The sequence below is a fragment of the Phacochoerus africanus genome, chromosome 1, assembly GCF_016906955.1.
Source record: "Phacochoerus africanus isolate WHEZ1 chromosome 1, ROS_Pafr_v1, whole genome shotgun sequence".
Classification (NCBI taxonomy): Eukaryota; Metazoa; Chordata; class Mammalia; order Artiodactyla; family Suidae; genus Phacochoerus; species Phacochoerus africanus.
In genome coordinates, this window is record NC_062544.1 from 240,963,350 (window position 1) to 240,986,409 (window position 23,060).

Below are 23,060 nucleotides of genomic sequence, written 5' to 3' on the forward strand. Positions count from 1 at the left end.
CTGTAGCCACCAGCCTACACAAGAGCCACAGCAACTCGGGATCCAAGCTGTGTCTGCGACCTACACCACAGCTCACGGCAATGCTGGATTCTTAACCCATTGAGTAAGGCCAGGTATCAAACCCACAACCTCAGGGTTCCTAGTCAGATTTGTTAACCACTGAGCCACAATGGGAACTCCATAAATTTTTATACAATTTTTAAAAGTAATTTTCCATTTATAATTATTACAAAATATTGGCTATATTCTCTGTGTTGCACAATATTATCCTTGGGCCTATTACACTCTATAGTTTGTATCTTCAACTCCTCCACCTCTAAAACGCCCCTCCCATCTTTGCTCACTGGTAATCACTAGTTTGTTCTCTCTATGTAAGAGTCTCCTTTTTTATATTCACTAATTTTTGGTATTTTTATTTATTTTATTATTATTTTTTAATGGACACACCTGCAGCATACGGAAGTTCCTGGACTAGGGATTGAATCCAAGCTGCAGCTATGACCAACCCCACAGCTGTGACAATGTCAGATTCTTTAACCTACTGTACCGGACCAAGGATTGAACCTGTGCCTCTGTAGAGACCTGAGCTGCTACAGTTGGACTCTTAAACTACTGTGCCACATTGGGAACTCCTAATGTGCTGTAGTTTTCAATTCCACATACAAGAGATATCATATAACATTTGTCTTTCTCAGACTTATTTCACTAAGCAAAATGCCCTCCAAGTCTATCCATGTTGCTACAAATGGCAAAATTTCATTCATGGCAATTCTGTATTCAGATTCAATACAATCCCTATCCAAACACCAATGGCACATGCAAATTGCATATTGTTATACAATTATATATAGTGTTATATATTATATATATTGCATCTTCTTTATCCATTCAATTCTTGGTAGATAATTAGGTCGCCTCCATACCTTGGCAATTGTAAATGATGCTACTATTAACATTGAGGTCCATGCATCATTTTGAATTAGCGTTTTTGTTTCTTTCAGATACTTTAGGAGACAGATCCAAAAAATGTTGTTGCGATTTATGACAAAGAAAGTTCTGCTTACGTTTTCCTCTAGGAGTTTTACAGTGTCCAATCTTACACTTAGGTCTTTTGGAAGGTCCAATTAGGTCCAAATTGGAAAGGAAGAAGTAAAACTGTCACTGTTTTCAGTTGGCATGATACTATACATAGAAAATCCTAAAGATACTATGAGAAAACAACTAGCATTCATTGATGAATTGGTAAAGTTGCACAATACAAAACTAATATACAGAAATCTGTTGCATTTTTAGACATTAACAATTACAGTGAAGTATCAGAAAGACAAATTAAGGAAACAATCCCATTTACCATCACATCGAAAATAGTAAAATACCTAGGAATAAACCAATCTAAAGAGGCAAAAGATTCAAAACTGTAAGATGCTGATGAAAGAGATTAAAGATAACACAAACAGGTGGAAAGATATACCATGTTCTTGAATTTGAAGAATCAATATTGTTAAAATAACAATACCCATGGCAATCTACAGATTTAATACAATCCCTATCCAAACACCAATGGCATTTTTGACAGAACTGAAACAAATAATTTTAAAATTTATATGGAACCACAAAAGACCCTTCATAATCAAAACAATCTTGAGCAAGGAGAACAGAGAGAACAGAGAGGGAGGAAATACATTTCCTGACTTCAGACTATACTACAAAGCTACCATAATCAAAACAGTACCAGACACTACTGGCACAAAAACAGACACATAGATCAATGGAACAGAAGAGAAAGCCTAGAAATAAACCCATGCACTTATGGTCAGTTAATCTATGACATAGTAGGCAAGAATATACAATGAAGAAAAGATAGTCTCTTCACTAAGCAGTGCTAGGAAAACTGGACAGCTGCATGTAAAATAATGAAATTAGAAAAACTAATTTTAAAATTACTTCAGTTGCAGAAAAAGCGAGTCAGCAACACCAAATAGAATTGGGTATTTAGCCTAAATTTAGTTTTAAAAACAAATTATTTTGGAGTTCCCACTGTGGCTCAGTGGTAACAAACCTGACTGGTATCCATGAGGATGTGGGTTTGATCCCTGGGCTCACTCAGTGGGTTAAGGATCTAGCATTGCTGTGAACAGTGGTGTGGGCCACAAACATAGCTTGGATCTGGTATTGCTGTGTTTGTGGCATAGGCCAGCAGGTGCAGCTTCAATTCTACCCCTAAACTGGGAACTTCCATATGCTGTAGGTGTGGCCCTAAAAACACAGAAAAAAACAAAGCAAAACAAAACAAAACAAAACACAAATTTATTGATCTATGTAAATATTTGTCTCTAAAGACCTAAAAGTTTAAAATGCAAATTCTAGGACAAAAGCAAGAGTAAAAATCTCAAAACTCTACTTCTTTGCTAATCTTACTATTATCACCCTACAACCACCCTCCACTAGAATTTCTGATAAATTGGCAGAGGTATGCCAAGGCAAACATATCTATTTGGCAATACAATATTTTGTAAGTAGTTAGCCTGAATTTCTATATCTTAACTTAATGTAACAGAACTGAGTCACTTTAATAACATATTTCTTAAGTTTGGTTCTCAAAATTTAGGCATTAGTGAAAATAGTACAATTTAGTAAAAGTAGTGGGAATTATGACTGCATATATTGTTCAAAGGCAGTAAAGCTACTAAAAGGATGTCAGAATCCCTTCTAATTTCTTTAGAAAAGGGCAGACTAATATATCATTAGCAGGTCTATAGTCAGTTATGTTCTACAAGGCTTTGGGGTAGAGCAGGGTGGTGTTTATAAGAATGCTGGGAAGCATGTGGAGTTTGAAAAATATACTTTATATACCTATAACTTGTGATTTGGGGTATAAGGCTAATCAGAATATCTTTGGCTGGTAGGATCACACAGAACATAAAGCAGTGCAAGAAACTGGGTTCAAAAAGGATGAGGAGTTCCTGCGGTGGTGCAGCAGCTTAACCATCTGGCTGCTTAGCTCTGTGGAGGTGCTTGTTCAATCCCTGGCCCTGCACAGTGGGTTGAGGATCTATCATCACTGCAGCTGTGGTGTAAGTCACAGCTCTAGCTCAGATTCGATCCCTGGCTTGGGAACTTTCATTTGCCATGGGTGCAGTAGAAAAAGAGAAAAAAAGAAAAAGAAAAAAAAAAGGGTAAGAACCCTGATGTTGCACCTCATGTTTTACTACTTACTATAAACATACAATGTGTCCCTATTAGCTTTCTGATGCTTGAAATTGCTTGACAAGGGAATGCCTTTTATTCCACACTTAGAAATAAGGTTTAAATACAAGGATCTTCCTTGGAGATAACTTGAATCCCAAGGAAGTATAATTAAACTCCCATTAAACAGGCTGTTAAGGTCTTTCTTAAGCAAAATAAGTGAGGGTAGGCAAGGCACTGGAAACCAGAGGAGGAAATGACAGTGGCCCTGTGCACAGAGGCTAAGGATGGGGAGGGATGGAAACCTGGAAACTAGCACAGTACTCGAGACCAACTATCTGACTGGGCAAATGTTCAAAATATCCAGTGCCTGCTTATCTTTTACTAACTTTATGGGTATTCTCAGAATTAGAGCAATAATGAAGGGGGCTCTTAAAGAAAAATGGGCCAGAGAGATTCCTTTTCATTAATGAAGTTCGCATATCACTACCAGGTGCAGTAAACCCTATCATACACATCTAGAAGAGGCAAACAAACCCTTCCTTGAGTGACAGTTTTTTTTTCTGTTTCTTTTAAAATTGAGGTATAATTGACATATTAAATTAATTTCAAGTGTATGACAATGATTTGATATATCTATCAATTACAAAATGATCACTACAATATACTAGTTAATTTTTTTATATAGTTATAATTTTTTTTCTTGTGATAAGGCTTTTAAGATCTCTCTTAGCAACTTTCAAATATACAATATAATATTGTTAACTCTAGTCACCATCCTGTGTCTTACATCCCCAGGACTTATTTATTTTATGACTCAAAGTTTATATCTTTTGACCCCCTTCACCCATTCGACCCTCACTCCCTTCCCCAATCTCACTGTCTCACAACACTCTTCTTGATTCCTTCTGAGCATCTGACAGTTTCTTTTGCTCAGACTACTCTCTGTTCCGTCATTCTATATACATTCAGAGCCAACCACATGCCAGGCACTGTGGTAGGTGCTGGGGATACAAAGACCCTGATCTCATGAAGCTCAAGGTATAGGGGGGCAGACAGACATGTTGTCTGTGGGACAAGTGTTTAGGTAGGGGCAAACTCAGGGGAAAGGCACACGAGGTTGGCAAGGTAGAGAAAGGTTGGCAGGAATAGAATTAGGAGTGACCAAGTGATTGTGGGCAGGTGCACAGGCCTTGGACCCAGGATGCATCGAGGGTATCCCTGCTGGAGTTGAGGCCCCCAGCTGCCCTGTGTATCTCTCTTCTATGAACACAAACATCACCTGCCCTTCATCTGCTCTCTTATACCTTGAGGTTTTCTTTTCTCTCTCTTTCTTCTTCCTTCCTTCTCTTTCTTTCTTTCTTTCTTTCTTTCTTTCTTTCTTTCTTTCTTTCTTTCTTTCTTTCTTTCTTTCTTTCTTTCTTTCATCTTTTTAGGGCCACACTCATGACATATGGAGGTTCCCAGGCCAGGGATCAAATCTGAGCTGTAGCCACCAGCCTATACCACAACCACACAACGCCAGATCCCAGCCGTGTCTGCGACCTACGCCACAGCTCAGGGCAATGCCGGATCCTTAACTCACCGAGCGAGGCCGAGGACTGAACCCGCAATCTCATGGATGCTAGTAGGGTTCGGTAACTGCTGAGCCATGATGGTGGGAACTCCAGGTTTTCTTTTCAATGGTCTAGATTAGTCAAGAAGGGTTGATGCTCAACTAACATTCTTTCTTTCTTCCTCTCCTTCCCTCCCTTCCTTCTTCCTTCCTTCCTTTTCTCTTTCTTCAGCCGCCTCTGCAGCATATGGAAGTTCCTAGACCAGGGGTCAAATCACAGCTACAGCTGCCGGCCTATGCCACAGCCACAGTAACAAGAGATCTGAGCCACATCTATAGCCTATGTTGCTTGTGGCAATGACGGATACTTAACTACCGAGGGAGGCCAGGGATCCAACTCACATCCTCACAGACACTATATCAGGTTCTCAGCCCCTTGAGTCACAAAGGGAACTCCTTTTTCTTCCCCTACTTAATGTTTCTTTATTCCTCTCCCAAAGAACTCCCAGACCCTCCCTCACTTTGTTGAAGGCTGAACCTTCTCCAGGTTGCTCAGTTCTGGTGTCTCCCCTGCCAAAGGAACTGCCAGGCTTCTGGGCTGGGTTTGGTTCCCTCTTAGTGCTCACTCAGTCCCCACATTCCTTGCAGTGGCCACATTCTAGAATGGCAATTTTTATATTTCCTTTGCCAACACAGTCTCACAGCTAAAGCATCCTCCAAAGTAGTTTAATCACTTCTTAATCTAAGCTTTTACCATTTACTGAATCTCTAGAGAGTTAGGTTTGCCCACCCAGCTAACACTCTGCTCCCATGTGAGAGCTGCCAGATGCTGCTGTAATTGGATAAAATACACTGCCCTAAACAACTGGTCAGACATGTAGCCATGGAAGTTCCATAATTACATCTAGCCACTAAGAAAAAGCTTGTAGAAACTACCACTGGTGGCTTAAATAATTATCTGCTGCTTGAAATGAAAATCATCCTGGAGATTTAAGGGACAAAGGAGCCCATGACAATTGTTCTTACACTCATATGCAGACAACATGGAACTGTGGTACGGTTACAGGGGAAAAAAAACAACAACAACTATGAAATCTATGTTAGCTTCGTTTCTCATTTCTTTAAAAGCATGTGTGCGTGTGTGTGTGTGTGCGCGTGTGCGCGTGCGTGCGTGCGCGCGCCTGAACTCATGTGTTTTGGGAATAAGGAGAAGGAGTGTGTCCTGCCTAGTTTACAGGAGTTATTGGAAGTATTAAACGTGACATATATTTGGCAGCACCCTACAACTGCAGGATGGTAAATATTTTAAAGTTTCTTATTCCTCGATCACCCAAATACAACAGGTCATGAGTTTTATGCTGGTTTAGAAAAACACTTTGCTTTTCCTATTGCTAGAACAATCAATTGTACACTGTAGGAGCAAGGCCTGGGAAGATTTTAATGATAGAAATGTGCTATGGTGTTGATCGCAGAAAATCTTTTCCTAGGATTTTCTTAGGACCATTTTCATTAGCTTTTTCTGACTCCTTTGAAAAACTAGCCCATAGGTTAGGAGTTTCCCAGGCTCCGCCCCCACCAATCCTACAAATTTTAGAAGATTTAGAGAACTGGATCCGGGACCTTCTATACATAAAAAGAACCAGAATTTGCAATGCTGTTTAAAAGTTTTAAGTCAGGGCAGGAGTCTCTGGGCATATTTCGGCCCAGGTTAGTCCTCAGTCCGTCCAGCCCTACTTTGCCTTCTCCCTGTGGCTGGCTGAACCACAGACCAGAGGTTGTACGTGACAAGAAGGCTTCTTTTATCTCTTCCAGCGCTTCCACGGCCCTCTCCTACCACCCCAACCCGGTTCTCTTCCCGTGGGACCCGCCCTTCTGGCGACGGTGGATTCTTTTATCTCCCGGGTGCGCCCCTGCAGGCGGCGATAGGAGACAGAACTACAGCTCCCGGCATCCCCCGCCTCCCTCCTGCCGCTGGCGAGCCGACCCGGTAGTAGCTCTTCTCCCGCAAAAGTTCCCTCACCCGGCGCTGCTCGCTCTTTAGGACCCCAGGGAGCACAAGGGCCGCTCTCTGGGAGGCGGGCACTGTCTGGGGTGACAGCGCGGGAGCGGGGCTATGCACTTGGGCGGGCTGAGCGCGGGCCCCTGCTGGCGTGCGGCGCGTGCCGGCTGCGGAGAGCTAAGCGCTTGGTCCCGGCGCTATGCTGTGGGACGCCTCTGCCGGCCGCCTGGCACCACTTGCCCCCAGCAGAGCCGCGGGCTGGGGCACGGCCCCTCGACGGGAGGCAGCCCCCGGCTGAGGACCGGGGTGGCGGCGGGGCTAGCGGGGCTGGCAGGTCTGGCCGCTGCCGCCTTCGGGCAGGTGGAGCGTGCGGAGATGGTGCGCAAGAGCTCGGGGACGCCAAGCACCTTGCCCGGGAAGCCGGAGGAAGACGACGACGAACTCGCCCGCCGCTGCAGCTGCTTCATGGCCCCGCCTGTGACTGACCTGAGCGAGCTGCGGACTAGGCCGGAGGACATGAAAACCAAGATGGAGCTGTTGATACTGGAGACCCAGGCCCAGGTGTGCCAGGCGTTGGCACAGGTGGATGGGGGTGCCCGCTTCTCTGTGGATCGGTGGGAGAGGAAAGAAGGTGAGGAGGTCGGCCCCTAGAGGGAGGTGGAGATAGGGAAAAGAGGTCGGGCTGGTAGTAAATGATTCAGAATAGGGGATGGAAGTAAGGAAAGGGTACCTGTAACAGCCTTTGCTGGGTTAAAAGGGACACAGTTAAAAAGACTGACACTGACAGGGTTATCAGCCCTCAGCTTGGATTTGTGGATCTAGATCGGCTGTCACTCTAGTACTGGACATTTTTTAAATCTTCTCAATTTTATAATGGCATTTTCCGCAGAAATCAGTAGGTCGCTTTTAGCCAACAAACTTGGATGTCCTAGGTTGTAATTGAGCATAGATTTTTTTCACATTTCATCTGCTTCTCTGGGTGCGTTTACCCTGTCTCCTTTGGAGCTAGGAAAAAAAAAAAAAAGCTAGCTCCTCTTTACTAAGTGTAAGCCGGTCTCTGGTCTCCTCCAGCTGAGGGAGTTACTGTGTCCTTGTGTCCTTTCCCCAGGTTGTGCAAGAAGTATTTGATTTAGCTTGTCAGTAGTTCTGCCAGATGCGCCATCAGATTTCCTGCCAGGAAAATCTTTACCTCCACTGGCAAAATACTTCAGTATTAAAACCAAGTTTTTACAGAGTCCTATATTCATGACCATGTTATTGCCTATGCAGTGGAACCCTACATCTTGGTCATAAATTTAAAGGATTTCTGATTCTTCTTACCTGGGAATACTAACAACAACTTCTCATTAGCTGATTTTGGGCTGTGATATGCCACACTTATTTTATTATTTTATTTTTTTTTGCTTTTTAGGGCTGCACCTGTGGCATATGGAGGTTCCCAGGCTAGAGGTTGAATCGGAGCTGCCGCTGCTGGTTTACACCACAGCTGCAGCAATGTGGAATCTGACCCGAGTCTTCAACCTACCCCACAGCTCATGGCAATGCCGGATCCTTAACCCACTGAGCAAGGCCAGAGATTGAACCCGCATCTTCATGGATACTAGTTGGGTTTGTTAATGCTGAGCCACAATGGGAACTCCCCAAACATTTCTTTTAAATGAAATTAAATCTGGTTTTCAATGGGTTTTCCATTTTGTAATATTTTTAAGACTGTTAAACCAATTCACAACCGTAAATACTAGACTAGCTGTGTGACCTTCAGCAGTTACTTTTTTTGTGCCTGTTTCCTCATGTATGAAATGAGATTATGAATAATTCATAAACGTATTCTAGGAATAAAATAAGATGAATATAGGTGAAGTACTGAAAATTGTTTGACACTTAGAATGCATTGAAACAATAGTTTGGGCCACTTGCTAGCTGTGTGTTTTTGGAGGTGTTTTGCTTTTTGGTGCCTCAGTTTTCTCATTTGAAATATACAGGTGTTGTACTGGATCATCTTATGTCCCATCCAGCTCTAAAAATTCTTAGAAATAAAATAAGCCAGACATGAAGTTTCATAAAACAACTGCTCTTGTGCTAACTCTCATGTCTTAAAAAACAAACCATCATCTAAAGCTCAGATACTTAAATGTTAATGTGTGTCTCACTCAGTTTAAGCTTCTGAACCCCTTAAGCATTCAAATATTTACTGTTTTTTAATTACCTGTAAACAAAATTAAAAGGCAAAAGAGCACACTGAGAAAAAAAAAAAAAAACATTTGAAACAATATGGTGCTCCTAAATTTGGTAAAAACGGAACTCCCTTCAGATATTCTCATTCCTGTTTTTATTTTATTTATTTATTTATTTGACTTTTTTTTTTTAGGGCCACACATATGGCATATGGAGGTTCCCAGGCAAGGGGTTTAATCGGAGCTGTTGCCACCGACCTACGCCAGAGCCACAGCAACACCAGATCCGAACAGTATCTGTGACCAACACCACAGCTCATGGCAACGCCGGATCCTTAACCCACTGAGCAAGGCCAGGGATTGAACTGAAACCTCATGGTTCCTAGTTGGATTCATTAACCACTGAGCCACGACGGGAACTCCTCATTCCTGTTTTTAATCTTAACTTTTTCTCTTATCCAGTCAATGCCATTCTGGACAGTGTTATTTGAAGGTAAACTTTTCCAGTGATTGATTTTAGATGATGACATAAGGATGTAGACAAAATGGTGCAGTAGGGTGTTAAAATATTCACCCACTGTCAGTAGCAACTGTCAGAGCTAAGCTGGTTATCTAATTTTATTGTATTTAAAAATTATAAATATACTGGTATTGTGGAAGATTTGGAAAATAGAGGGGGGAAATAACTCCTAATCCCACCTTCATGTAACAGTTGTTTTTAATTTTTCATGTATCCTTACATTCTCTCCTCATTTTACATTGCTATAAACAGGAGGTGGTGGCATCAGCTGTGTACTTCAAGACGGGCATGTTTTTGAAAAGGCTGGGGTGAGCATTTCTGTCGTTCATGGAAATCTTTCTGAGGAAGCAGCAAAACAAATGAGAAGCAGAGGAAAAATGCTGAAGACAAAAGATGGTAAATCAGACAATCTCACAGCCTTTAATAGCCCTGCAAAACTCTTCTCCCCATAAGTTCTATTGATAAAATAAATATTGCTTCTGTAAAATTACATTTGGGTGCCTATGCCAGATGAACATGTTCACAATTACTTTTTAAGAATTATATTTTGAGACAAATTAAAAAGTAGGCTTGCAATTCCTTAGTAGTCTAGTAGGTTAAAGATCTGGCATTGTCACTCTTGTGGCCCAGGATTCGGTCCCTGGCCCTGGAACTTCTGCATGCCACAAAAAACAAAACAAACAACAGTCTTTGAAATTTGATTCAGAAACCATATTGGAGTTAATTTGTGTCAAGTCAGGTGATGGAGTGCAGCTCACTATGTGTTTTACTTTCCAGGTAAACTACCATTTTCTGCTATGGGTGTGAGCTCTGTTATCCACCCCAAGAATCCTCATGCTCCTACTATCCATTTCAACTACAGATACTTTGAAATTGAAGAAGCCGATGGTAAGGGTCTCTGGAGCCGTAGAAAGTATTCTTGAGCAAAATATGTATTTTAAAACAGATTGGGGGCCTAACATCCAAATCACAATAAATACAGTCTGAACCACGTTTTTCAGAAGGCATGTGAAGTCTTATTCCTTGGCAGGTGCAATGGATTATGCATTAGATGTGAAAAGTGAAAGTGGTATTGGCTGGAGTCTGATGTCCCCATATTTCCTCCAACACACAAGGAATGATTGGATGAACCCAAACATAAAGTGTACATGGGGTTCTTTGAAAATACAAATTCATGACATCCAAAGGAAAGCCTCATGTGCAAGGTTAAGCTGACACTGAGAACTTGCTTTTGGAAAATATCTTCCAAATGTGTTGCTTTGCCAGTCACCAGTGCATTATCAGTGGGCTTAAGATGATCATGGTTGGTTATGTTGGTCTAGGTCCACCCTGAGTTTTCCATTGGCTGGGCCAGCTGTTACCCTGACAGAGCCCCTGGGCAGTGGATGCCACTCCTGTTGGTGTCTCTGCAGGTGATGGCATTTAAAACAGTGTATTTAACTTTTCCTTTTGAATAATGTGCTACATCTCAAAGTTTACATCAGAATCACATGTCTTGATTTGGTAGGTAACAAGCAGTGGTGGTTTGGTGGTGGATGTGATCTTACCCCAACATACTTGAACCAAGAGGATGCAGTCCATTTTCATAGGACTCTAAAGGAGGCTTGTGACCAGCATGGTCCAGATCTCTACCCCAAATATAAAAAATGGTAAGTAAAGGTATTGAACTTGACCTCTAAAGTGTTTTCCATTCCTTCTGTAGGTCCTAAAGGCACTACTATGTATCTTTTTCAACTTAGGAAGGTTGAACTATTCTTTGCCCACGAGAAGTGAGATAGATATCAGTCTTAAGTAGTTTAATAAGTCACTTTCTTAGGAATATTTGAATATCTATGATAAAAATTGGATAGCAGCCTCTTTTTTGATCACAGATGATAAACTTGGAGGTGATGTATGTCTGAGAATCAGAGACTTTTAATACTAGAGGGGATATTAAATTCTCATCCCACATGAGGATTATAATCTTGATTGTTGCCATGAGAAAGTTTTAGGGCATAGGAAGGGATGGAGAACAATTAGGAGAGATGCAAATACACTGGGATTTTGGATAAGGAGAAAAGTAGGGTGGCAAACTTTGTGAAAGTTTCTTGTGAAAGAAACTAATGATTAAGAAAAGAGTTGTGAGGAGACGAAGATATTTGGTAGATGTGAAATGAAGTCTGTACAGAGGTTGTAGTAAGAATAAAGTATTCAACACTGCTTGGAGCTACTTGGCATTCTAGAAAAAAGAGAAACAGAAATGGTTTGGGTTTTTTGTTTGTTTTGGCTTTGCTTCTAGAGCAAATATTTTTGGAATCTTGATGTCATTTATGAAGAATAGAGAGTTTAGCTTTTAAATCCTCCAAAAAGATAAGACAGTAGGTAATCTCCTTTTGATTTGATATTATCCCTGAAAACTGCACAGCCATGGACATAGAGATGTAAGAAGGGTTGTTTTCCTCTTACAAATGAGTTCCTTTCAGGAGGAGGATTTGTGGGGTAGACTTTCTCTTTTTTTTTTGTTTTCTTTTATTGCTGTTACTGAAGGACTTTATCTAAATAATATTAATAAAATATTTAGGATGCAGGACAGCTAAAAAGTGTTTAGTTTGAGTATTTAGTAAATCTCATAATTTCATAATCTCATGAAGGGATTAAATAATATAAATTAGTTAAAGCTGGTTTTACAGCCTTGCTCACGACATAATTTAACTCTGTCAATAAAATGTACCTGTGAAGAAAAGCCATGAAGTCATAATCAAGGTGAATAAAGTGAATTATACCAGTACATTGGTTCTAGGGATTTGTATCTGCTCCCCCCACCCCGCCCCCCCATTTAAAAAAAACTTTAAGCTATCAATGCCTTTTTTTTTTTTTTTGCTTTTTTAGGGCCGAACCTACGGCATATGGAAGTACCCGGGCTAGAGGTTGAATCAGAACTGCAGCTGCCGGTCTACACAGCACCTCACAGCAATGCCAGATCCCCTCACTGAGTGAGGCCAGGGATTGAACCCAAGACCTCATGGATACTAGTCAGGTTCTTCACCCACTGAGCCTCAACAGGAACTCCAAGGCTATTTTTAACACAGCAGTTTCAGTAACTTTTAGCTTTTGTTTGTATGATTTTTCTATTTACAGACCCTCATTTATAGAGATCATGAAAAGAACTATTTCCACAATGTAAACTGTTCTACAAAGTTAACAATTAGAAAGTGACTTAGGAAACCTGCTCTATTGGGCACAGACAGGGGGAGACTCAAGCACAGGTTGATAGTGTGCTGGCTCACAAGGGCAACCTTTAATGTTCTGAAGACTCTTATTCTCTGAACATTTCCTTCCACCAGCCCTTCTCTGAATCATGCATTACTGAGCCATCAAATCTATTGCTGCAAGAGACTTTAGGGATAATTTACTGTGAACCTTCCTTTGGTGAATAAGAACTGATTCAGCGAGCTTAGGGGTTGGCACCCAGTCATGGGCCTGGTTTTGGTCATTGTGGTAGAGGATTCCTGCCTCTTGCAAAAGCAGCAGTGCTTCTGAGGGCAACAGCATCATTAAGAAATACAGTATTTGTAGTGGGCTCTTTTTCTTTTCAGTAAAGATCTTAGAGTGCTACTTCTTTAGATAGACATGTTAAATTGCTTACTTGCTTTACAGATAAAAGTATGAACATTTTCTGTGGTTGATGATAGTTGCAGGAAATCTGTCTAAAGCCCTAATTACATTTTCAGAGTTGGACAAAAAGTAAGGGCGCTATGCTGGCATTGGTTAAGGATAGTGCTCTAAGCTAAAATGCTCACATTGATTTTCATGTCTTTTTTTTTTTTTTCTTCTGCTTTTGGCCTTGCTCTGTTTTCCAGGTGCGATGATTACTTTTTTATAGCCCACCGTGGGGAGCGGAGAGGCATTGGTGGTATCTTTTTTGATGACCTTGACTCTCCATCCAAGGAGGAGGTATTCCGATTTGTGCAGAGCTGTACCCAGGCCATCATTCCTTCTTATATTCCCCTTGTGAAAAAGCACTGTAATGACTCCTTCACCCCCCAGGAGAAGTTGTGGCAGCAGCTCCGGAGAGGACGGTGAGTTAGCAATGGAGAATGAACTGTCTCATTGCATAATTCAGGAAGTACGGAGAATGTGGAGCAGCCATAATAATAATGGTTATAATATAATAATAGAGGTGCTGTGTTGTCTTATACAGATACTTTGTCAGAGTTGTGTTAATACCCTAATTTCTTTTCATAGCTAGATGAATGTTAAATGAAATAAAAACATTGTGTAAAATAGTATTATAAAAAGAGCAAAGTTTGTCTATACCGTAGTTACTTATATTAAGCATGTACTAAGTACTTGCTGAATTTAATTCAGCTGATTTCTTGTAGTTTGTCTTCTAAAAATGCCTTTTGGCCTTTAGGCCGAGATAGGGTTATCATGTCATGTTTTTGCTGCTTTGTAAATTTGGAGTCACACCTTTTTTCATTTATCTTTAGGTTTTCATGGGAGTTGTTATAATGAAAATAATTTTAGAAATTGTTTACACTTGATAATATTTACTAACTATGGAATTATTAATATGTGCTGGCCAATGTGTTAGGCAGTTTGCAATGAATGCTCATCACAAACCTGTGAGATTGGTGTAATTATCATCCTCTTACAGATGAATGAACTTGGTTTCAGCAAAGTCAGTCCCTTGCCTGAGTTTACAGAGCTGGTAAATAAATAGAAGATCCCAGATGTGGAACCAGGTCAGGACTTCAGAACTTACAGATTCCCTTAGACATGAAGGAAGTTAAGTAGTTCATGTGTCTGACCATGGTGCTTACCTTAGCCACCTTGCTGTGTGCACAGCCCTTGGTGAGCTCGGTTGGGTCACCAGGGTGAGATCATTTTCAGCTAGGGCGTGATTGTGAATCAGCTCCAGTTACTTACTCTTCCAGCTCACATCAGTTGCTCATTTTCATTTTTTTTTCAGCCTTGCAAATAATTTTTATTTTATTTTTTTAAGCTTTTTATTAATTTATTTATTTTTTCCCACTGTACAGCAAGGGGATCAAGTTATCCTTACATGTATACATTTTTTTCCCCCCACCCTTTGTTCTGTTGCAATGAGTATCTAGACATAGTTCTCAATGCTACTCAGGAGGATCTCCTTGTAAATCTCATTTTCATTTTAATTGCTTGTGCCCTACTAGTAGGTCCATGGCTATACAATGGATTTCCTCATTTATATTAATTCTGTCTCAGGCATATGAAGCTAATGCTCTAAAAAGGTCAACTTAGATGATGTTCCAAATCTAAAGATAAATGTTTGCTGTTTATCTTTTCTTAGAACTGCCTATGCTTGATTGCTCCCTGTTTATAAACTTGGGAAAAATGAGAATCAAGTTTCCGTTAGAATTTTCTTAATGCATTTGTTTTAGGACTTTTTTTTTTCCATCCCTTGATTTCTCAAATATCCTTTAGAACTCCTTTCTTTCACTTGACATTTATCATGTGCCTCCTATGACTTGGCCCTGTGCTGGGGAAAGAAGCTCACAGCTGAGTGGGGAAGACTGTCCTAAGAGGATAATTTAAAACTCTGTGGAAAGTGCAGTGTTCTGTGTTTTGTATAAGTTTTGCAAAGCCACATTATAATTTTGCATAAGGTTTCATATGCAAAGCCGGCCGGTTATGTGAATACTAATGAGGTAAAGCCTTTAAAACGCCTTAGACTGGGGGTAATGTTTTGTTTTGTTTTTATTATTAATTGACAACATATTTTGAAAGTTCCATTTGTGTGTATCAATGCATGTTCATGAGTTTTGAATTAGGCAGAAGTGTGGGGTGTTAGGTCAATTTTCTGTGGTGCGGTGGGCGACTGTACTTTCAAAGGGAGGTTCCTTCTGCCACTTTTATCTCTGGGCCTTAACACAGCAGTCAGCTCTGGGGCTTGAGATAACCCCAGCTCTTTGCTGTGGTTATCGGCTGTCTTCACTTTCTTAACACGGCACTCATAACCTAATATCTGTATTACTCTTCCCCACTTCCTCCTGCCCTAACATGACTTTCCCCTGCAGTGGTCAGGCTGCTTCCATTTTGACTTTACAGCCTCTTCCTTGGCAATCTCAGTCTCCTGACCTCAGTTACTACTCTTCTCTCACCAGACCTTGAACCTCTAGTCTTCTTTTTCATAGGAGGACAGAAACTAAAGATCTTTAACTTGTTTGGTTGCATTTTGGGAAAGTAAAACAGGACACAACTTAGATATCAGTTAAATTGAAGGGAATGGTTAAGGTTCATAGTTTACAGGTGCTCAGGGGGATAGATATATGGAAAGGATCAGGAAGATCAGATCTAAGCAAAACCTGGTGGGAGTCAAAGGCTAACGGAAAGAGAGGAGCATTGTTCGCTCAAAACAGGAAAGCAGCACAGGGATCTTGCAGAAGCTCACCTTTGAGCTCCTTACAGGGGGCTTCGAAAAATACATCGGTACATATAGAGAATCAGAGCCATCTTTTTTTTTTTTCTTTCTGTCTTTTTAGGGCCTCACCCGTGGCATATGGAGGTTCCCAGGCTAGGAGTCTAATCGGAGCTGTTGCTACCAGCCTACACCACAGCTACAGCAATGCCAGATCTGAGCCGTGTCTTTGACCTATACCACAGCTCACAGCAATGCTGGATCCTTAACCCACTGAGCGAGGCCAGGGATCGAACCTGAAACCTCATGATTTCTAGTCGGATTTGTTTCTGCTGTTCCACGACAGGAACTCCTGAGAAGAGACCCTTTTGCAAAGGATCTCATATTGTTAAAGGCAATGGCAGGTGTTTAAGCTAGACAGAGTTTAAATATGACTCTGGCAATTAATGCAAAGCTAACATCCTTAACTAGGTTTTAGTTGATATTAAAGATATTTTTCTAAGAAAATAAAACTGAGCACTGCAACTCAATCACTGCTACCTTTTATTATGACATTTGCTATTGATCTGCAGGAAGACTGAATTATATGATTGCTTATTAATGCTGTTAACTATTTTAAGAGAAGGAAATATCTAGACCGTATTGGTAATTATTAATAGATTTCTATTATCTGTACTTGGCTTTTCATTCCAGGAGTTTTACACTGTCTTAGTACATGTGAGTTATTAGCAGTGAAATGAAGTCTCTGGCTCTGAAGCATCTCAGACTGTAGGGGAGGGCCAGAAAGAGCTTTTCTGTCCTTTTCTTAAGTGTTTTTGTGTCTTCAGGTTCTAAGCTTTGTGTTCATTCAGTTTATTTATTGGAAAACATAACCTTGTTGTTTCGTAACTGCTCTATGTAGAGGCCGAATCTATATCCTATTGTCTGTTGGATATAATGCCCTTTTATTTATTCCTGTCCAGATGGAGAAAACTCAGCTGACTAGAGTGTCCCTGTACCAACTCCAGCTGATTGGGGGTGGGTGGTGGGAAGATGCTCCCTGCCCCTTTAAATATTTGTTATGGACTAAGCTTGGAAAGAGTTTACTCAGCCAGCCCTTAATGTTATTTGATGTCTTTATGTCAGGTATGTAGAATTTAACCTGCTGTATGATCGAGGTACAAAGTTTGGCCTCTTCACTCCAGGATCCAGAATTGAAAGCATCTTGATGTCTTTACCTTTAACTGCCCGGTAAGACAAACTCATCCTAATAATTATTCCTCACCCCACCCCCAGTCCTCTAAACCCCCACAAACGTGAACATTGACACTACAAATTTCTCATTAATTTTGACTTTGCTGCCTTTATAAGAAAATAATAGGCACACAGTTAAGGAAAATCAAATTGGCTTTTTTAAGTGGTGGCAGGATAAATGATAGGGTTTATGTGTCAGAGCAAGGAAGGGGTAGAGGGAGTGAGAAGGGTAGGGTGTATGGTGGTGTCTAGGGTGTCAGATTGACCTTCCCTATTTGGTAATTTTCTCGGAAGAGCTATGGGCAAAGCAGATTTATATGAACATCTCAGTTTTTTATAAACTTAATTTTATTCAAAATGATTGCACGTATGGGGAAATGTCTTGTTCTCTACTCTGAAGCATTAAGCTTATGTGAAAGTATGAGGGATCAATTCAGATTCTTGGCTTTCTCTTTGCACACACTTTGCGTGCTGCTTTGGTGACCTTCTGTAAAGGTTAGTGGAATCTCTGGGGAGTTTTAAAGTGTATTTATGTCGGTGCTGTTAGGTTAATAAAGACCTAGAGTTGGCTTTTTTTGGCTATGAGAAAGTGAGAATGGTGTGCGTCCAGAGTAAAATAGAAAAGATCAGAAAAAAGCATATTACTGTCGGTTTTAGAAGAGCTAGAGTCTTCTTTTCTCCATGCATTTGTGTCCAAATGAGGACTGACTACTGGCTGGACTGAAGGTCTCTGCCTTGCTGCATTCTGCTGTCCAGATCAAGCCTTGGGAGATCAATACCCAACATATTTAGAATAGCATTGGCTCTGCCCTCGTTTAACTAGTATTCTTGGAATCTCATGTCCTTGGAAGCTCAGGCACATCACTGTTAGAAGTTCCCACTGCCCTAGAGGCAAAATGTGATTAAAAAGTAGAAATGAGTTTTTAAGGCCTCAGGTAGTCTACCTGATCACAGCTGGCCTCTAATTGTAATGCGCATTCCAAGCTTCAGATGTGGGTGGGTTAAAAGTCAGTCCCTTGCTGAATTGAATAACATTAACACAACAGGTCATTCTTAACTTCTTAAAGTCTGCACCAGGGATCTGCAAACTTAAAGCGTCTGGACAAATCTAGGTCCACTTGTGATGTGTTTATGCATAGCCCTTGAGCTAAGAATGAAATTTACATTTTTAAAGGATTATTGAAAATAAAAAAGAACTATATAAAAGGACTATTCAATATGTATGTGGCCCCCAAAGCCCAAAATATTTATTATGTGGCTCTTTACAGGAAAAGTTTGCCAACCCCCAGTCTAAACCATCATTTGCCAGATTTCATCCTACATCTTGACCATTTTGACCATACTTGTATGTTTGTATGTAATCTGAGGCATTAATTAAATTTTATATATTTATACTGATAGTATTTATTATCTTATTTTTCCAAGAGAATTAAAGACAAACCAGTATTGTTGTCACAAATAGAAAGTAACACATTCAAATAAGTACATGAGTTATTAAGCTAAAAAAAGTTTGCCATGGATCATCTGAAGTTCTATACTTCATAAAACCCTGGTTTATAGTGAAAGTATATTTTAGCTCTGGAATATGAATGTTAGCCAAAGTATGCCCAGGAATTATTAAGAAACTTGATTTCTTTAGCAGCAAATATTTTTTAAAAGATTTTTTTTTTTTTACTCCTCTAGAATTTTTCATTTATTTTAGATAAAGAGGTATGTGTGCTATTTTTTAAAATGCTGTTACATATTTGCTTTTCTTTTGGATCCGCATAGATGGGAGTACATGCATTCACCCTCAGAGAACTCCAAAGAAGCTGAAATTCTGGAAGTTCTGCGCCATCCGAGGGACTGGGTGCATTGATGCAGGCAGAGCAGCCTTCCTGGGGTTTGGGGACACACAGTGTGTACTCCCACTCCACTGACAGGCACCACCACCACCACTGTGTGGCACGTAGTAGTTTCCTGTGTCTTAGAGCGCCGGTCTTCTCCACCCTGGAGTCTGCCTCTTTGACAGGTGGTGAAATGTAATTTAAGCATCACAAGGTTCTCTTGGTTGCTGTTGGTGATGGGTTGGTGAGATGACAGCTGTCACAATGAATTGGTTGATATAAAAAACTCATTTATACCTTTGGAATCATTTTATATGACTAGTTTACAAACAATGACATAGAGTGTACAAGAATTGGTCAAGGGGATCTAAATACTACAGTTTGTATAGGAAACGTCTTATGTTATTTTTGTTTCATATATGTTTTAAAGGTTTAGTTTCTGCCACATAAATCTGTTGTGGAATAAATTTTATTTTCCTTAATTCAGTGAGACTTACTAGTAATTTTAGAATGCAACTGGAGATGAAGGTAAAAACTTCACTTTGTCATTACTGAAGTTTTCTTCAGTCATTGATCATAATTTTTATACCTTTATCTAGAGATTGTAATATTATAAAATATTCATCTTTATAACGATAGATATTTAGAAACACTTGAAATGTTCTTAATCTCTGTGTTACAATGGAATGATTACCTGTAGTTGTTAACTCTAAAGTGACATCACTGTTATTTAAACAAGAGACATTAAGTTGTAATGTTTAGGAACTACAATTTGTTGATGTTGGGGTTCTCTGTACCTTTGAATGTGAAAGCTTATAACCTTGGATTCTGATTTGTAAAGATTTCTGTTCCAGACATTTCTATATGGAGGTGTAGACTAAGAACAATCCTGGGGATGTGAATTTAGAAATGCTTCTCGTTAGGGAAATGAGAAATGTTTACTTCTTTAATTAAAGCAGACATGAGTATGAGAAGCACATAGGCATTTTACAAATATATTTCTTTGGAGATGGACTAATTGAAATTGTCCTTTTTAATAGAGATTCTATAACTCTTATTTTTGCTCTCGAGAAAATCACAACAAAGTTCTTAATAAGACTTCTTTGTTCATGTAGTAATATGAATGTATTTTATTCATACTATAATGAAGTTTGTAAGGAATAGAAAATCTTCCTACCTGTTATTAAGCATTATTTTGGAATATGTTGAATATATGATTGTATGGGATTCTAGGGCTAGAAAATGTATGAATTCTTCAGCTGTCTTACGAGATGCGCTCATAAATTTTATTATGAAATATCACTAAGAAATGTTTCTATTTTTCATTTTTTTGCAGGATAATTGATATAGGGATGATAAATATTTCTTAGTACTAAAGCCATGGTCCCTCCTCATTCTTAGGTATTTTACCCAAGAAAAATAGAAGTTTTGTACTTGAATTTTCATAGCTTTATTCTCAATAGTCAAAATTTAGAAACACCAAAAATGCCCATCATCAGGTGAACAGATAAACAAATTATAATATATCCAGAGGTTAAAATACTCCTCAGCAATGAAAAGATAAATGCAACAATGTGACTGAATATCATAAACTCATTATGCCAAATGAAAGAAGCACTCACTTATGGTTATATTACATGCATGAAAAAGCAAGCAAGTCCAAACTCATAATGAGAGAAAACTGGGGTGATTGCTAGGGGCTGGGGAATTGCTTGTGAAAGGGAAAAAAAGAATATTTTGAGGCGACAGAAGTGTTCTATGTATTGATTGTTGCAGTGATTACCAGACGGTATACATTTATCGGAAGTCATTGAGCTTGATACTTAAAATCATGGAATTTTATTATGTGTATGATTTATATTTCAACAAAGCTGATTAAATGAAAAAAAAAAACCTCATAGTATTAAGCATATAGCAACAAATGTTCAAATCAACTTCAGTTTGCCTTTTACAGTAAAAAGTCCCTGTCATAGAGATCCTGCCAGCCTTTTTAGTTGTGTCTAGGGCTGTTAGGGTCTGGGCATTGGGCTAAGAAAAATTTCAGAAAATTTCTGTGCCTATCAGTTTTTCATGCTCTTCAGTAATCATGTATGTTTCTTAGAGATGATACTATGGGGGAAAAAAACCAGAATTTTATCACTATTTGAAAATCATTGTACTATTCAAAGTTAATTTCTGTTTCAAATTTGTATTGATGTCTAAGTCTGTTGGAGGTCCAGGGTACACTTCTAAATGCCTTGAACATCCAACTGCTGCTGTCTGCACATGTATGTTGGTCATCAGGGATGGGAATTTGGAGGGAGGAATATAAATGCTTTAGAGCAAATTTCTAACCACTACTTTGTGTCCATCACTATACTCTGCTTACCCACCTATTCAACTGAGTAATGAGATAAAAACTTATGGATGTTAAAGAGCATCAGATGAGACTGCCAAATAATCTCTTTTTTTATGATTTATCCTTCCACAAGTTGTTTGCTGTTACAATTCATCAAGGCTGGAATCATCTGCAGGTGTTTTACTCATGCTTCTGTGCCTCAGCTAGGACAACTTGAAGGCCAGGCTCAGCTTGGACTAGCCCTAGTGCCTATAGGTGGCTTAGAACAGACGTTTGGCCCAAAAGGCAGAGGCAGGTGCCTTTTGATCTAGTTGCAGTGGGTATGCAGTGTCACTTCCTTCACATTCCATTGCTTACAAATGAGTCACTAAGACCAGCTCCCAATTCAATGGGGAGGGAATTAGGCCCCAATTCTCAATGGAAGGAGTGTCAAGGATTAGTGGTCATCTTCAAAACCACCTCATAACCTTTCACACCTAAATCACAAAATAAATTCGGCATTCCCTCCTTCATTGTCCTGATTGAATCCCCTTGAGTCTACCTTTGAAATGTTTCATATTTCCTGCCTCTGTCCTCTGCCACTCGGGTCCCACATTCCCTCTCACCTGAATGCCTGCAATACCCTACCTGCCTGTGCTCACTCTGACTTCCTTTCTTGCCCTTCAGAATTGCTTTACTGAATCCCATTATTACTGACTTCCTCAAATCTTCTAAGCATCCTCTCCTCTATAGAAAAGTTTCTAAACTCAACCTGACATTGAGAGCAATCCTCCATATGACCCCAGACCTCTCTCTTTTCAGCCTTATCTTCTACATTCCTTCACTGCACTTCTGCCTCAAATTGAATGTCACCACTCTGCATTTTTCAGGACATTCCCTAAGTCTCTTCCATCTCACCTCTGCTCAGGCTGATGCTCTCTCTGCTTGAAATCTCTTCGTTCCCTTTAGTACATTGTACCTTTAGTATTACTATCATCACAGTCTTTATTCATATAGTCATTCAGTGTACACTGCACTTATTTCAGAATATTTAAGGAAGGTCTTTCCTTATTTATAAAGTCTGCTACCTTATGAATGACCTGTTAACTTTTGTCTTCCAATATTGTTTTGCAATAATATAGTATCGAGCTTAATATTGTTTGCCTTTCTATAGAATTGTGTCATTCCTAGTCTGTGATGACAAGTTCCCAGTATACATTTTTGAAGAACCCATTTAGAAATTGTTTTCAAGGATGTTTGTATTATTCCTGCCACAAGTATTATGTGTTTAAATACCCACATTTAAAGAAAGTTGGTCTTTCTTTCCAAAGAAACACTCATGTAAATTCCAATTTCATAATAAATCTAAATTAATGCTTTTAAGTTAGTGAAGCTTGGGCATTTACAATATGGCTTGACTACATACCTTTGCATTATAACCTGAAACTGAGTCATAGGTCGTACAGTGTGAAACCTCACAGACTTGTTTCTACAGGTGGTTTTATGCCAAATACATACCAGCATATACCAGCAGAGCAAGGTAATTAAACTGCATTCCCATCCTTCCAATCAGTATAGTTAATTTTGATTTTAGAAATTAAACTCATCAGTATGTTAAGGTATCCTTCACCTATTAATTCCTGTTCACATTTCAAAACATGTTTGACCATAAAACTTGGCATAATATAGTCCACCATAGTTTCAATGGGTTGACACAAATTCAGTCACTTAGGTAAGCAAACTGGCTTTGTGGTCATTTAGAGTTGCAACATCGACTCCGTCATGGAAGTGTGTGTTTGTGAGATGGTTTGGAAGGTATCAAACTAAAGTTCACAATTAAGTTGTACTAGTTGAATGCCTCTTATTTAGCAGCA

The 23,060-nt window shown here is 39.7% G+C and overlaps 1 protein-coding gene across 1 annotated transcript; it reads left to right on the forward strand.

Moving 5' to 3' along the window:
• Positions 1-6,731: 6,731 nt before the first annotated feature.
• CPOX (coproporphyrinogen oxidase) lies at positions 6,732-22,578 on the forward strand. Its single transcript, XM_047794009.1, has 7 exons — positions 6,732-7,371; positions 9,687-9,830; positions 10,212-10,322; positions 10,942-11,083; positions 13,274-13,492; positions 16,936-17,040; positions 18,814-22,578. The coding sequence occupies exons 1-7, from the start codon at positions 6,855-6,857 to the stop codon at positions 18,899-18,901; spliced, it is 1,326 nt and encodes a 441-aa protein (XP_047649965.1). The 5' UTR covers positions 6,732-6,854; the 3' UTR covers positions 18,902-22,578.
• The last annotated feature ends 482 nt before the right edge of the window (positions 22,579-23,060 follow it).